This window comes from Pseudorasbora parva, chromosome 11, assembly GCF_024679245.1.
Source record: "Pseudorasbora parva isolate DD20220531a chromosome 11, ASM2467924v1, whole genome shotgun sequence".
NCBI lineage: Eukaryota > Metazoa > Chordata > Actinopteri > Cypriniformes > Gobionidae > Pseudorasbora > Pseudorasbora parva.
In genome coordinates this window covers 7548574-7564365 of record NC_090182.1, presented here as the reverse complement: position 1 = coordinate 7564365, position 15792 = coordinate 7548574, and the positions used below count along the sequence as shown (strand labels likewise).

The window sequence follows — 15792 nt, the reverse complement described above, 5'->3', positions numbered from 1 at the left end:
TACAATCTTAAAATATATTTGGTTAACAAAGACGTTAAAATGCTTATAAACACATTGGTCAAACACTAATCCATCAACAACCTAATCTTCATTTTCTCATTGGTGGAACACAACTTTATTCATACATACAATTAAATACATTATATAAACAGCTTGGCCAAAAAAAAATTCAGTCACCTTCTGAATTTAAATAAGTAAATACTATGATTGGATCATTATTGCAGTGATTAATGTGTTTCTGGCATGTATATCAACACATAATACTGACTTTGGCATAGCTAAAACATTCATTAAGTTTTGATGATGCAGACATTAGGTGTGTGTGTGTGTGTGTGTGTGTGTGTGTGTGTGTGTGTGTGTGTGTGTGTGTGTGTTACGCATCACGTTTGAGCTTCTCAAGAACCAATGAGATTCATTCTGTGTGTGTGTGTGTGTGTGTGTGTGTGTGTGTGTGTGTGTGTGTGTGTGTGTGTGTGTGTGTGTGTGTGTGTGTGTGTGTGTGTGTGTGTGAGAGAGACACCTGCTGATCAGGTCAGGTCACTATATGTTCAGATCTGTGTCCTCTTGATGTTTTTGGCGGATCACCAACAATTGCTAACTGCTGCCTCCAAAGAAGAACTTCTTCAGTAACGAAGATGCATTCTTATATTACATTAACTACAACATAGTTAAGTATTTTAACAGTAAATACATGTATAAAATACAGACTAACATAAGCAACTGGCTGACAAAGCTCAAATCTCAGATACATTTTCTTAAGTATAGACTCCTGTTTACGAGAATGTTAAAGTTAATACAAACCAGATGGGAGACAGGAGATGAGTGTTCAATTAATGATATGCCATTTTCATTGATATCTGTGTTTATAATGTAATTGATAACATGAAAAAAATTATTAAATCAATTTAAAAGAAAAGGATGTGTGCTTTCTTGATCTAGCACATGCAGGACATTCTTGACAGAATATGCACAGGAACTTATAGATACACTCATAAACATAACGGTTCTTCATTGGCATTGATGGTTAAAGCATGAAGAACGTTTACCATCTAGGGAACCCTTTCATTCCACAAAAGGCTCTTATAGTGGAAAAGGGTTGTTTAGATGATTAACTCTTTCCCTGCCAAACACAAGACCTCGGCGCCCCTTAATAAGACATCATGCGCTCCCCTGCTAACGTGATTTGTGAAATATTGACATTGTGTTATTTTGATGTGCAATTTCAGTTTTGTGTAATGTAATCATATTGGATTATTATGTGTAAAATTGAAAAAATGTAATTCATTATTATTGATTATTGACTACCGATGTATTAACTTTAACGGTTGTTCATGTGAACTCAAAGACAGCCGGATGCGTTGTTTGTCGAGTATTTGTGGGTGGATGTTTGACCTATCAATTTGTGTTGATATAGTATAATAGGGATGTCATTTTTTCCGTGCTTTCACTGTTATACGTTAGGGGGCGCTAGAGTGTTGCCAAGTTTGCCGGTTTCAGCAGAATTTGGCTACTTTAACACTGCTGCTTAGGGCTGAAGTGACCCCAATAATGTGATATTTAGCACGGGAATGCGAATTTAGGCATGTAACCCCGCCAAAAAACGCAGGGTACGAAACACGATTGGGACTAGTTTTAAGTAGCAATTGAGTGGGTTTTGTTTTGCAACCCTGAGCCGCTATAATGGTTTCTGAAAGAATACTAAATCTCATGATCAAAACACAAGAGATGTAATCATATGCATAGAAATAATGCGATCATCACAATTAAACAGCATATAAATCAAAACTGCCTAATGTTAGCGAGAGAAATGTCGACTCAGGATGAGCTACAGGACCGTGCAAGCATAAGGGGTGTTTGATGGACTCCAGCTACTCGAACTGTGCATGTTTTGATAAAACATGATTTTCTCAACTTTTTGCTCAAAATGTTGCTTTATATATATATATATATATATACAACTTACCCATATTCAAGTGTTGATTAAAAAAAAAAAGAATGCATGAAGCTGGAATAAAATATTTTTTTTTGATTTTGTTTAAAAGCTGAGGGTCTATTCTTTCTTTTTACATATATATTCATGCAACAAAATATTCTGGTGGCCATGAAATGTTTGATCAAAAACGCTGGCGGTGGCTAGCAATGTTTTATTTTAAAAACTCTGGCGGGGAAAGAGTTAAATCTTCAAGCTAAGAAAAAAAAGGGTCTATTTAGAACTGTTTACTTAAAGGTTCTTTGTGGAACCAAAAATAACAATTCTATAAAATGAAAGCAAAAAAACAACAACAAAAAAACCCTTTGGAACCTTAATGTTACGTGTATTTGTTCAACACTGCGAATCAAATAACAAGAATAAATAAATAATCTGTCTGTGACTGCTGCACACGGTTATGCAACAATGGAAAATGAAACATCATCCGTTTGAAAAATGTTTGTGCTGTGCAAAAGTTGTAGAATAGCATATTTCGATCCGTTACGGGTTTATAGGGGTAGCTGTAGTGCAGTGTAAAAATCACTTTACACTTTCATTTTCCCACATGGGGAAAGAGTCTTCATGTTCATTGATTGAGTTCCTTCTTTCTCCAGAATCCAAGATATTCTTCATTTTATTCCTATTGTGAAACAACAGCAAAAATGAATGAGTTAGTTCTCAAAAAAAAAAAAAAAAAAATACAGACAAAAGAAAGGATCATATTCTGACTTGATATAGTGGTCTAATTGTTTTTTAGTGTTTTTTTTGTGTGTGTTGAGAATTGCAACACTCATGCACATTTCCATGTTCACTCAGTGCTTTTCAACGCTCTGCTTTGCCAAAACATTTTTCCCCTCAGACTCACTGGCTCTACTTGACAAAGGGATTTCTTTCTTGGACGGTGCCCCTCCTCCTGTTTCCCCCTCGCCTCTGTAACAGCTGCTCTTTGGAGCCGTATCCTAAGAGAGAGATGATCGGTGCTTTTTTATTTCAAAGTGTTTTTTTGGAACAGATGGCCAAGGGAGAACTGGGGAGTCAGCCAAGACCGCGCTGGGGAATGTGCCAAATCCTGTAGTGAGCGAGTTCTCTGGGCTCCAGCTCGCGTGCCTTCCCTCTGCCCTCTGCCCTGAGTGGCGCCAGCAGGACTTCCCAACTAGAGCTGCGAACATCTGGTGTCTGGCTCTGAAGGGGGGAGGGGGAGGCGCGCTCAAACGGCTTCCTTTGCTGAAGGAACGTATTACACCCTTTAAAGTAAAGGTGCCAGGAAGAGCACTGCAAAAAAATGCTTTTCTTACTTAGTATGTCTTGTTTCTAGTCAAAATTTGTAAAAATTCGTACACTCAAAAAAATTCTGGCCAAAAAACAACCCAATGTTGGGTCAAATATGGATTAACCCAGCGATTGGGTTGTCTTAAGCCCATATTTAACCCAACCGCAGGGTTAAAACAACCCAATCGCTGGGTTAGTCCATATTTGACCCAACATTGGGTTAAAACAACCCAGCATTTTTTAGAGTGTACATTAAAGGGGTGGTTGCATGCGATTTGACTTTTTTCACTGTAGTTAGTGTGTAATGTTGCTGTTTGAGCATAAACAGTATCTGCAAAGTTACAGCGCTGAAAGTTCAATGCAAACGGAGATATTGTCTTTTAAAGTTACGGCAGTTTATTGCCTACAAAAACGGCCGGTTTGGACTACAACGAGCTTCTTCCTGGGTTGGTGACATCATAAACCCTCGCTAGTCTCCGCAGATGTGACTTCTGCCCGTAATGGGAAGGGGCGTGGCGTTTCACTTCAGCCAATAAAAATACAGGAAACTACATTTGGCCATCTGACCAATCTAAGACCATTGCGTTTTTCAGAGGGATGGGGAAGCAAACGAGCCGTTCAGAGGACAGTGGAGACAGCGGTGTGGAATAAAGGGAGAATAGAAGAAAAATATGGCCCCATTAACACAGCCAAGCCTAGAAAAAACACACACGGAAACACCCCTTTAAGAAGCATTTACTAGACAAATAAAATTATTGTCTTGTTTTGGGAAGAAATAACTCAAAATTAAGAGTTTTTGCTTCAAATAAGCAAAATAATCTGCCAGTGGGGTAAGATAAATAATGTTGTTCTAAGATTATTTTGCCTACCCCACTGGCAGACTAGTTTGCTTATTTGAAGCAAAAACTCTTAATTTTGAGTTATTTCTTCCCAAAACAAGACAATTACTTTTGCTTGTCTAGTAAATACTTCTTGTTTTAAGAATATTTAGATGTTTGGACTAGAAACAAGACAAAAATACTGTGTAAGAAAAGCATTTTTTTTTGCAGGGAACCAAAAATGGGGTTTCACAGAGAAGTTATAGAAGAACCATTTTTGGTTCCCAAAGAACCGTTTTGTGAAAGGTTCTTTAAAGAACCATTTTTTTCTAACCATTTTATAGTCTAAAGAACCTGTTGTGCAATGAAAAGGTTCTTTGGATATTAAAGGTTCTTTAAGGAACCACACACCCTGCCAATGAACCATTTAAGAACCTTTTATTTTTAAGAGTGTAGCTCGCATAGGGATGGAGGTTCACTCATAATCTATTGGGCTCCTGAAGACCCTTCATGCACTCTAAAAAATTCTGGGTAAAAAAACAACCCAATGTTGGGTCAAATATGGACTAACCCAGCAATTGGGTTGTTTTAACCCAGCGATTGGGTTGTCTTAAGCAAATATTTAACCCAATCGCAGGATTAAAACAACCCAATTCCTGGGTTAGTCCATATTTGACCTAACATTGGGTTAAAACAACCCAGTATTTTTTAAAGTGTGCCTAACCTAACTATTAGCATAAGCACTGATTAGATTTGTCATAGCTGCTCTAATTGTAAATGTCATAAAATCATCCCACTCTTTCCTATGAGAGGATCACAGAAACTATACGGTTAACTGTACACAAACCATGAGCACATCATTACGAGGGAACGCACATGTTGATATAGGATAACTCCGCAGGAAATAGGGACTGCATAGATGACTGTGTCATAAAACTCCCCACAAAAACACATCAATCACTTCGTTTATTCGCCCGGGATGCTTTCTCAGGAAAAAGCTGGCGGAACACCCAGTCCTGTGTCTGACAAAAGTTGATGATAATTTAATTTAATAGGATCATTATTAGGCGAGGGGGGGATTCTCTCCAATTTTGCATGTATGTTCTGCCTTGGTTGCCACTATTGTTATTTTTGCAGAAAATAACTAATGGATGGCAGAATTATGGGTGTGCTCATACTTGTCGGTTCGCTTGGTACACACACACACACACACACACACACACACACACACACACACACACACACACACACACACACACACACACACACACACTTTTGTTTTTGTGACATATGGGGACATTCCATAGGCGTAATGGTTTTTATACTGTCCAAACCGTATTTTCTATCCCATTAACCTGTCCCTGTCCCTAAACCTACCCATCAGAGGAAACATTCCTGTCCTGTCCATCCAATGTCCTCATATTTCACCCTCTCCTTGTAATACATATGTCATTATACACATTTGTGTCCTCATATGTCACAAAAACATGCCCACACACACACAAAATTAGTCCTATTAGTGTTCATATTGCCATTTCTATCATAGGACCAAAAGATACCGAACCTAAAGACATATACGTTCACAACCTGATTGGTCGGCTTTTATGGCGTATTGCCTCTTTTTGAGACCGAACATTCAAAGCAATGCCGTGTTCTGGTATAAATGCGCTTGTTGTGTGTGTGTGTAGCCATATATGATGGTATTTTGACTAACTGAAAACTCAAGAAGAGCCTATAAAATGTGTAAAGGAGTCAAAATAGGGGCAGGCCCTTCCATCTCACACACAAATGAAGATCTGCGAGATGCATTTCTGATGCCTGTACCGAACTGTGATGGGGGAACTCGCAGTTAAGACGAGAAAACCTGATGTGCGTAAGCATCCTGTCTTTTTTAGGGTCTCATCTTCCAGTTTTTGGTTCATTTACATGTCTTTGGTCTGTTGTGTTATCAGTTGAACCTCATCAGAGCTGGCTTGGAAGCGAGCAGAGAGACCAATCTTTTTAGATGTTTCGGTCCGATGATTTGGTTTCAGATGGCAGCGTTCACACTTGTTCAAATGAACCACGCTAACAGAGCAAATCGCACCAGGGTTTGTTTTAATCGCACCAAACATGCCAAGTGTAAAAACACCCTAAAGCTGATGATACACAAGGCAACTTTTTGAGCAATGTTGCTGAAAGATGTTGCTTGGGCACTTTCCCATTGAGAATGGTCAACATATTTCTATCTGGATACCCAAAGAGAAATGTGTTGCCCATTCCCTATGGGAAAAAGCCCACAGAAACATCTTTCAGCAACATTGCTTAAAAAGTTGACCCTGTGTATCATCAGCTTAAGAAGACACAATGCAGTTCTGCCTGTCTATAATTATTCAGTTTGCTGGGCAAATGTCAAGGTTCACATGAGAGCAACATGACTTTCTATAGGCATAGGTTTGTTTTCTTTTCAAAAATAATATAATACAGATAACCACTTGCACTACATGACCGTTGAGAGTAAATCAAAGGTGGGAAATGTGGTTTGTCTCCTGGTTTTATCATATAAGAGCCCTACACACAGGATACACAGGACCCTTCATGAGACACTGGAAAACTTCCTCCCAACCCAATGTTTACCTTCCTCTTTTTGGAGCGACCCTCGGCCTGTAGAGTTCTAGTGCACTGCTCCACACACTCTCTGAAGCTCATGTTGCGGTGGTCTGGCGAATAATCCAGGTCGGCAAGCTGAGCGAGGGACAGTATGTAGTTGCAAGCTATTCTTAATATAGCCAACTTGGAAAGCTTCTGCCCATAAGAGTAGCAGGGTACCTGTAAAAGCAGATTAAGGTGTCGTCAAGTGAGAAAAAGCAGGCTGTGAATATAAAAATAAATTGTTTCAATTACACTTTAAATTGCACAAATTGAATTTTATGCTCACATGAGGTGGTTTTTCAGGCAATTTAGGAGTATTTCGTAGGGTGGGCCAACCAACCGTCTGCATTGACTTTCTATTGCGTGAAGCGGCCTCTTTGTCATTTCTGACTTATTTAAAAAAAATGACACTGTCCAAAAGCTGATATGTGACAAGGTGTGCAGAAATCAAGATATAAAAACCAGAACCAAAAAAATGAAGTTTTTATTAGATGTTGACCCCAAAAAACGAGCGTTTAAGGACACAAAAGGGGGTACAGGCAATTGAGACGGAGCGCATATTTCACAAAATGTTTACTGGACACGTTGGCATACTGAGACATAATGAGTGTCAGGATCCCAAAATTGACCCATTCTTCCTGTTGAAGCTTCACGTCTTATCAACCCGATCACACATAAATGTGTATAAATAGTACGAGTTTGCAATGTCGTGGAATGTATACGCCAAAACTCATTTTGGCGTGCATATGATACGCTGTTTTTCGCGTGCATATGATACGCACTTTATGGCGTATATATGACACACGCTTGGGTAGGTTTAGGGTAGTGGGGCGTATATATGACACACGCTTGGGTAGGTTTAGGGTGGTGGGGTGGGGGGTTTGTATGTATAATACACCATAAAATGCGTATCATATGCACGCGAAAAACAGCGTGCCATAGACACGCCAAAATGAGTTTTGGCGTATACATTCCACGACATTGCACACTCGTACTATTTATACGCATTTTTGTGAGAATACCCTGGTCTTATTGCTTCTATCCACTTTGGTCTCCTTAAATGCACATTTTTTTGGGTCGACAGCTCAAAAATCTCAGTTATGTGTTTTTTAGTTTGCTTACTTCGCAGCTTTTAGACATTGTTCTTTTTGACTGTTTTTTGTTACAAGTCAGAAATGACAAGGCGACTGCTTCATGCAATACAAAGTCAATGGAAAGTGCCCCCCTCCCCTCCATGTGGGCGTGGCCTAAATGTGCTCTGTCTCTATAGGTCATAAACCCGCCATGTATTTCAATTTGCGAGACAAACTAAACAATCAAATACACGTTTTTTTCCAAAGATAGTTTTTTTTTTGTCATTTTAGGCCACGCTGATGTATGTTCAAGTGTTCGTTTTTTTAAATAAGTTTGGTTTTAGTTAGTTATTTGATGCTATAAAAACGGGGGTGTGATGTCATGATTGACAGCTTCTCTGACCGAAGTATTCAGAGGGGATTTTTGAGGGATTTTCGGGAGGAGATTGGAGCTTTAACTTTAATTTCTACATTTCCTGTTTATTTCACATTGACAAAAGGAGTTGTTCTGCAAAAAAATGTACAAATCGATTCTGCGCGAGTATGTGCAGGGCCTTGATACCGCGGCTCACTGCACAGACGCAGGTCCCTTCTGCGCTGTTATCGCCTAACTCTTGCCGGGCCAATCACATCGTGTATAGAGTCGGTGGGCGGGGCCAAAATGACGACGGCTGAGTTGCGTTTGCGTGCTTCTAGTAAACACAGAAACTGGCGAACGGCGGCGGTCTTTCGAAACAGCTTTGACCGCGACTCTGGAAGACTTGGAGTTAAGCTTCTCTCTGAGAGAAGAACAAAGAACGGCACTGAAGTCATTCTTAAAAAGGGAAGATGTGTTCAGAGTTTTGCCGACCGGATACGGTGAATGTTTAATCTGTCAGCGAGCTCCGCTTCACCTTCGTTGCTCTGGTTGGTTGTAGCGCTATCCTATCGCGTGCAGAGCGAGTTTGAAAGACAGCCGTTTATCCGCCCCTCGGATTGAGCTGTCAATGGTGACTTTCCAGACCAAACATCTTTATGTGGGTCTGGCTTGTCAGGCTAGAAAGCATCTGCTGTGTAAAAACATCTGATAAACGTCTTAGAAAAAGCAATTTTATCTTCTTCTAACTACTTCTACTTATCTTCTAAATGTCTATATGACATCTAATACAATACATGCTAGAGATGTATAGCAGATGAGCAAACACTAAAAAAAACTTTATGAATGCAGACATCAAATAGACAAGATTTACTTGTGCTATCTAATAATGTACTATTCATCAAAGGGCTTCTTTGTAAGGTTACTTTTACAATAAAACAAATTAGGTGTTTGCTGTGATAATTCAACACGGTTAATGTTTAAAGCTACATATGTAACTTTTCCCTACTTGAGGTCGCCTATTCAAAACAAAGGCGTAGGTTGATGACGCCAAGTTTCAGCTCAGAATCTTCATGTGGTCTTCACCTCACAGCCGGTGGGAAAGAATCGGGATAGGACTCGGGCAGAAATCATGTTCATGGATGCGGTTATTAACGTTACTGTAGTGTGAAGCAGAGCAGGACTCAGTGTTGAGGAGCTGAGCAAGGCAGCTAGACAGATCGTTAGCGATCAAAATATTGATTTTGAACATGTCTGAGATCGCAAATATAATCCAGATGCTGAATGTGCTGGGAAATTAGCTCTGACGAGGACAGTGATGATGGTATAAAACATTTCAAACGGAACCCTTCCAAGCACCAAAAGTTCACAAACTATGCTTTATTTTATTCTTCTGTTATTGTTACTCTAATATCAGGTGAGTTTTATATTATCACTATCCATCCGTGTTAGATATAGAGCCGGGTCGCTAAAGACCCGGATATGTAATAATGATTAGCGAAACAGTCACACATTTAAGGGTTAAAGGATTATTTGTTTGGTCATGGCTTTATTCTAGTAGTTAAAAAAAAAAAAATATATATATATATATATATATATATATATATATATATATATATATATATTCATTGATGATCCAACTCCATTCTTTTTTTTTCCTTCCATAATTTAGACGTTTGGTTTGTGCTGATAAGATCATTTACAATTGTGTAAAATCTCCAAAACTGCAACAACAACAAAAAATTGCACAAAAAAAAACCTGCAAAAAAAAAACAAAAAAAACAAAACTGTCCAAGTTATTGTCAATAGGGCACTTTCTTTATTTTGTTGAAACAAATACATATTTGCATTCCTCAAATTTGGGATATTATTGACCTCTACATTTCCAGTCTGCGTAAAAGCAGAACCTCGCGACTTTAGTGCTTTGCTTTTCGTGGCATTTCATGCACCACTGAGGTAACGCAGCCTGTGGGACTTTACCTGCTTTCTCAGCGCCTCAAAGGCTGCACTGATGGTGTGCACGCGCGTCCTCTCGCGCGCGTTCGCCAGTAGCCTCCGAGTCTGCTGAATGGCTTTGATCTCCGTGACGACGCCAGACGGCTCTCCTGCGCGTCTCCGCGGTGATTCCGCGCTCCCGCTGGTCGCGGGCGCCTGAGAGACTGCGCGCTGAGACAACACAACGCGCTCCAACGGAAAAACCTGTGAACTGCTCAAAGCCGAGTGTTTGTTATTGACAGTCTTCTCGGAGAGAAGTTTCGAGTCATGTACCTCTCCACAAATCACGGTGTTAATCCGCATATCTACGGCTGTGTTTAAAATGTCGTTTCCGACACCCGCGGCGACGCTTTCCGAACCGTGCGTCTCTTTTTGACAACCGTCTCCCGGTGTCTCGATCATTAGATGCGAGTTCTTATACAATTTGAAGTAAGGTAACTGATCCTCACTGACACGCTTAATTGGGTCTCGTGCTTTCCGTTTTAATTTCTTGTCTCCTGGTACCGTGTTTAGGATCTTGCAATGACCGTTTAGATGTGGATTCTTCATTTCGGATGTCCAAGAAAATAAAAATAAATGAAAAGAAGAGAAATGTTGTTGACACAAAGCACGCTGTAAGTGTCAAATCAGCGCTCGGTCAGCTGTAGTCAAGTCTTCTAGGACGAGCATGCCTGCTCCGCTTGTTTAAATCTCCATGTCAGTGTATTTTTGAGGTGACGTGCTTCTCCCGTGGTGTCCTGAGTCCTGTGAAGTCAGGCAGACATTGCCAGGACATTTTTGTGAATGTGCTCGACAGTTCATCTGTGTTTATTCAGCCTCAGTTAACACAGAAGCCCCTGTTGGTGAGATAAGTCAGCGCCGAGAGACCGCCCAAAATAAACCCTCAAGAGGACCTGACACATGACCAATGAAAGCACTCTCTCGACAGCTTTTCAAATGATGATAATTATAATTTTACGACGTTGTCATAGGTTAACCTACTTAATATAAGCCTTTGTTAAAAAGTAGGCCGGTCTGAATTAATAGGGTGGTTTCATAATTCATAAACAAGGAAGACAGATGCAGAAATCTTTCCAAGAACTGTATTTCTTATATTGTACATTAATAACCTAACATATTCGAGAGCATGTTGTTGACTGTTTATCTCAGTAAGTTTTTACACGTTTTCTAATTAAACATTACATAAAATGTCATTCATTAATAAAACCCATCCATAAATTCAGTGTACACTTTTTCAAAAAGTTGGTTGCACACAGAAATCCTATTTATTTTTAGTTCTTGCTACTATTTGTGTGTTTTGCAGAGCTTAATAGAATCATGTACTTGCATAGATTTAGTACACCCAAAAATAATGTGCTTAATAAACTCGGATATATTAAGGAAAACATTCTTTGGTAAAACGCCTTTGAGGGGAGAGCAGGTGGGATAAAAGGGATGAATGAGTAAGAAAACATAAATCCTCACACTGACGGTTTATCGGGAATTGACCTTTCTTCCCTGTTGTGACCTATATCCCAGTGAAGTGTGCAGGACTTGGTGTTGCTCATCGGGAATTGATTGGATCATTGTTGCTGTTTGCAAATTGCTTCGGTCATTTCATATGTGTGTTAGATTGCTGGAGGGGAGGGACTGAAACTTGTCTGGTAATGATGAGCATGGGTGGATAAATAAAAATAAGAATAGTCTGTTTTGATTTTGTGGTGCATTTAAGGAAATTACACAATCAATTGTCTTTCTTTTTTTCTTTCTTTCTGCATTTTTATTTATTTAAGGAACATTTACACCATGAGGGTGAGTATATGATACTCGTTCCAAACATGTAAGACTGTTGTTCATCTTCAGAACAAAAATGAAGATATTTTCGATGAAATCTGAGAGCTTTCCGTCCCTCTACTGACAGATACGCAACTACCACTTTGACAAAAAGTTCATAAAAAGATCATAAAACTAATCCATATGATTTTAGCAGTTAAGTCCAAAATTTCTGAAGAGACTTGATCGCTTTATATGATGAACAGATTGAATTTAGGCTTTTATTCAGATTTAAACATTGATCAGCGAACAAAAGCAAAAGTTCAACCTTACGTGCTTGACGCAAAAGATCAAATCTCATTGGGGAAGCTCAAACGTGCGAATGAACCTCATTGGTTCTCGCTGCACAAACAGCATAATAAAGCATACAAATATCCAGACCCTCAACAAATAAAAGAAAAACACATACATTACTCACAAGTGCAGTGTGCATATTTGAACAGATTTAAATCATAAAAAGGTCATAGTTAACAAAATCAAGATTATTCAGAGTTCTTCATTTGTGGAGAGCAGCTAAAAGCAGATTTTCATGTGTGGCTTTGTTTTGCAGTAGTTTGGTATGAGTGACTTATTCCTCTGCCTAACAAATCTGTACCTTCACGCTTTCAGTTTCGCATTTAAGAAGTGGCTTATTATAGTCATCATCATCCTTGTTTTGCAATGAATGTTACAAGCCTTTTTTCCAGTGATACCAGTGAGTATCCAACTTCTTGCTCAAAAACATGGCTGACATCCAGAATAAATGTTTCCTCTGCATTAGGAGGAACTGACTCACTTTTCCTCTAGTACTCTCTCGGGCTCACCGTCCCCAACACCTTGAATCCCAGAGATTATACAGAGATTATGAGTTTTCATCTCCAATAATGTCAAGATCCACATCTGTGTAATCACCGGCTTGTTGCCTTGCTTGTTTAAGTGTTTGGTGCTTCAGTATGGCCCTAAATTAATTCTCAACTTCACTTACTTTCACTTACATCGTCTTCTTCTGTCCAGACTCCATTGCATTCCCATTTTGGGTGATTTCAAATTTCCTTTTGTTAGTCACTTCTACGCATAATGGCATCTCCAGCAGTGTGCGAGATTGCTTTATGATTGATTTAATTTAACATAAGCCAAAAGCACATCAGCTAATGTTGAATTGGTGTGTGTTTAAAAAGACCCACAGCCATATAATTTAGCCTTTATTCTTAGCCACTGCCATTTTGTTAGGAGGGTCTTTCCTACAGTAGTGGATTGTATATCCCATTGAAACAATTCTGCATATTTCAAATACAATGTTCATTAACTTTAATGCAACATGGGTTTTCAATTATCGGTGTACCAAATTAGCAATTTGGAGTATTAGTAATATAAATAAATAAATAACCCCACTTTTTTTTCATACATTTTTTTTTTAAGTGAAAAACTTAATTTAGTTTGTGTCCCTCAAACTCTAGTCCACTGTTACATTTGTGCTATTTGCCCTTTAAAATGTACTTTAAAGCGGTAAATGGACTGCATTTATATAGCGCTTTTATCCAAAGCGCTTTACATTTTGCCTCACATTCACCCATTCATACACCGACGGCGATGTCAGCCATGTAAGGCGCCATCCAGCTCGTCGGGAGCAGCTGGGGTTAGGTGTCTTGCTCATGGACACTTCGACACTTGGTCAGGTGGAACCGGGGATTGAACCACCAACCTTCTGGTTTGTAGACAACCTACATGAACCACTGAGCCACTGCCGCCCCTAGTGCCGCCCCAAAGCGGTGTTAAAACACATTCTTTCTAAGGCTTGATTGTGCACTGTAACTTGTGTTCATGCTCTGTTTTAGTTTTTTAAAATTGCATTATATTTCACCTTTATTCTACACTGCTCTGTCCCTCCTTGTACAAATTGTCTTTGAGGTCTATGAAGCCGTTCCCTCAAAAATACGCAATGGTGCACCGGTAGTCTGTAAAGACTGCGGATCTAGTGATCGCTACTGAATGGCACTTTTTGTATTTTTAGCACGATTATAGCCAAATATCTGTCACAAGAACTATTAACCCAAAACAAACACTAAACATTGGCTTTACTATACATTTTATACTGATATCATGCTGACCGGATGGCATAGGAGACAGTTACAGTACCTATCCACTTCTACCTGGCACAAAACATACCTAAGCAGTAGGGCTGGGAAATAAATCAATTTTATCGATTCATTCGAGTGTGTAGTTTAAGTCGATTTTTGTGAATGAAAACCGTTTTTCTCTTTAAAATCCGCCGACGCTCCCCTCTGGGCTCCCGTAATGGCTCAGCCCTCCCCAGCGTGTGTTTGCCCCAGTCACAAACAACAAGGACAGTGTCTTACAACATACGGTGTCATTTGTATTTGGTTCAGTTTTTCACAGAACAATAATACCCCCACTGCAAAGTTTTTTTTTTTTTTTTTTTTGCACATTGTTGTTAATAAAAGCCAATTTTATCTGCATTTCAATTAATAAACCTTTGATATGTATACTGTATATTGCAAAAGATATGGTGCCCATTTATACTGTGGAATAAAAAATCGATTTATGATTCGTCGGGGGTTATTCACATGCTGAAAGTTTTGGACCCCAGGTAGGCGCTACCAAGCCGCAAATATTTTACCTAAACAAAATAAAGTTAAACTTGTTTTTAACAATTTCTTTGTTATCTGCAGATTGATTTTAAGTAGGAGGGGGAAAAAATCGACTTAAATCATAAATCAATTTTTTGTGAAAAAATCAGGGATTTTTTTGTGGCCATATCGCCCAGCCCTACTAAGCAGGCACGCTCAAATACTGCTAAATTGCAAAACAAGATGTGCAATTGAGTTCCAGAAACGTGCTTTGCTACTTGCAAGTGAATCCAGGAAGAGCATGCAACATAATACTGGCCCGTATTGTCCTTCACAGCATCACGACCAGACACAATGTCCCTCTCTGTGATGATGGTTATGATGCACCTAAGTCTGTTGAACACCCAGCCTATCCTCCATCAGAATGCAATAAGGGATGCAATTGTTAAAAACAACCTTTAAATGGTTAATCTCTGATGATTGTCAAATGACTTGATGATGATAAATGATTAGAGGTGTAACGATATTCAAACCGAACCGAACCGAAAACCGCAATACACCACCAACGGTACATACCGCGGTATTCTCACGGCGTACCGAACGGCAACCCTGGCCCATTGCTGAGGTTGACCTCACTTTATCTTATGTCAAAAAACTAAATTCTTCCTTGACATTGGTGCAAGTATTCGTCCTACAAATTTTCAGTACTTGTCTTATGTCGAATACAGCACTGAAGCCTGACCACCATTAACAACCAATAATCGCAATAAGCTCTCCGTTTTGTTACTTTCGATAAGAAACAAAAGTCAAAAACAAAAAAATGCCATTTGACACACTTTAAAGGGTCATGAAACCCTTTAAAACCCTCTGGAGGGGGACTGACAGCACATCAACGGCCTCTGATCCAGACAATTTTATTTTGCTCTTATTAAAAGCATCAATGCACAAATGCAATTGCATGCTGCAAATGACCATTAAAGGGTTACTTCAGCGATTAGCATATGGCTTTGTATCAGTAGAAACCCTGGAGAATATTCAAATTATTGTGCTTTCCCCCCTCATATCCCCCTGAGACAAGAGATTTATGCATTTTATTTCTGGAAAAATTCCTCCTATGATGCAAAATGATGATTTTTGCATCATAGGAGGAATGTTTGCCCAGAGGCTAAAGACTACAGCCAGCAGAGGGAGCCATTTCCGCATGTTTTGAATCTGCGTATGGGGGATGGGAGATTACACTCAGCTGGCAGGGAGAGCTCAGCTTGCAGACAGGATCATTTAAACAGAGCTATGGTGAGCAATG

General features: G+C 39.4%; 1 protein-coding gene across 1 annotated transcript; it reads right to left on the bottom strand.

The window, feature by feature from the left end:
* Positions 1-10954, bottom strand: atoh8 (atonal bHLH transcription factor 8). The gene is made up of 3 exons (XM_067456905.1): positions 10096-10954; positions 6673-6864; positions 1-2609 (listed from the first exon to the last, which is right to left on the bottom strand). The coding sequence occupies exons 1-3, from the start codon at positions 10657-10659 to the stop codon at positions 2604-2606; spliced, it is 762 nt and encodes a 253-aa protein (XP_067313006.1). The 5' UTR covers positions 10660-10954; the 3' UTR covers positions 1-2603.
* Positions 10955-15792: the final 4838 nt, after the last annotated feature.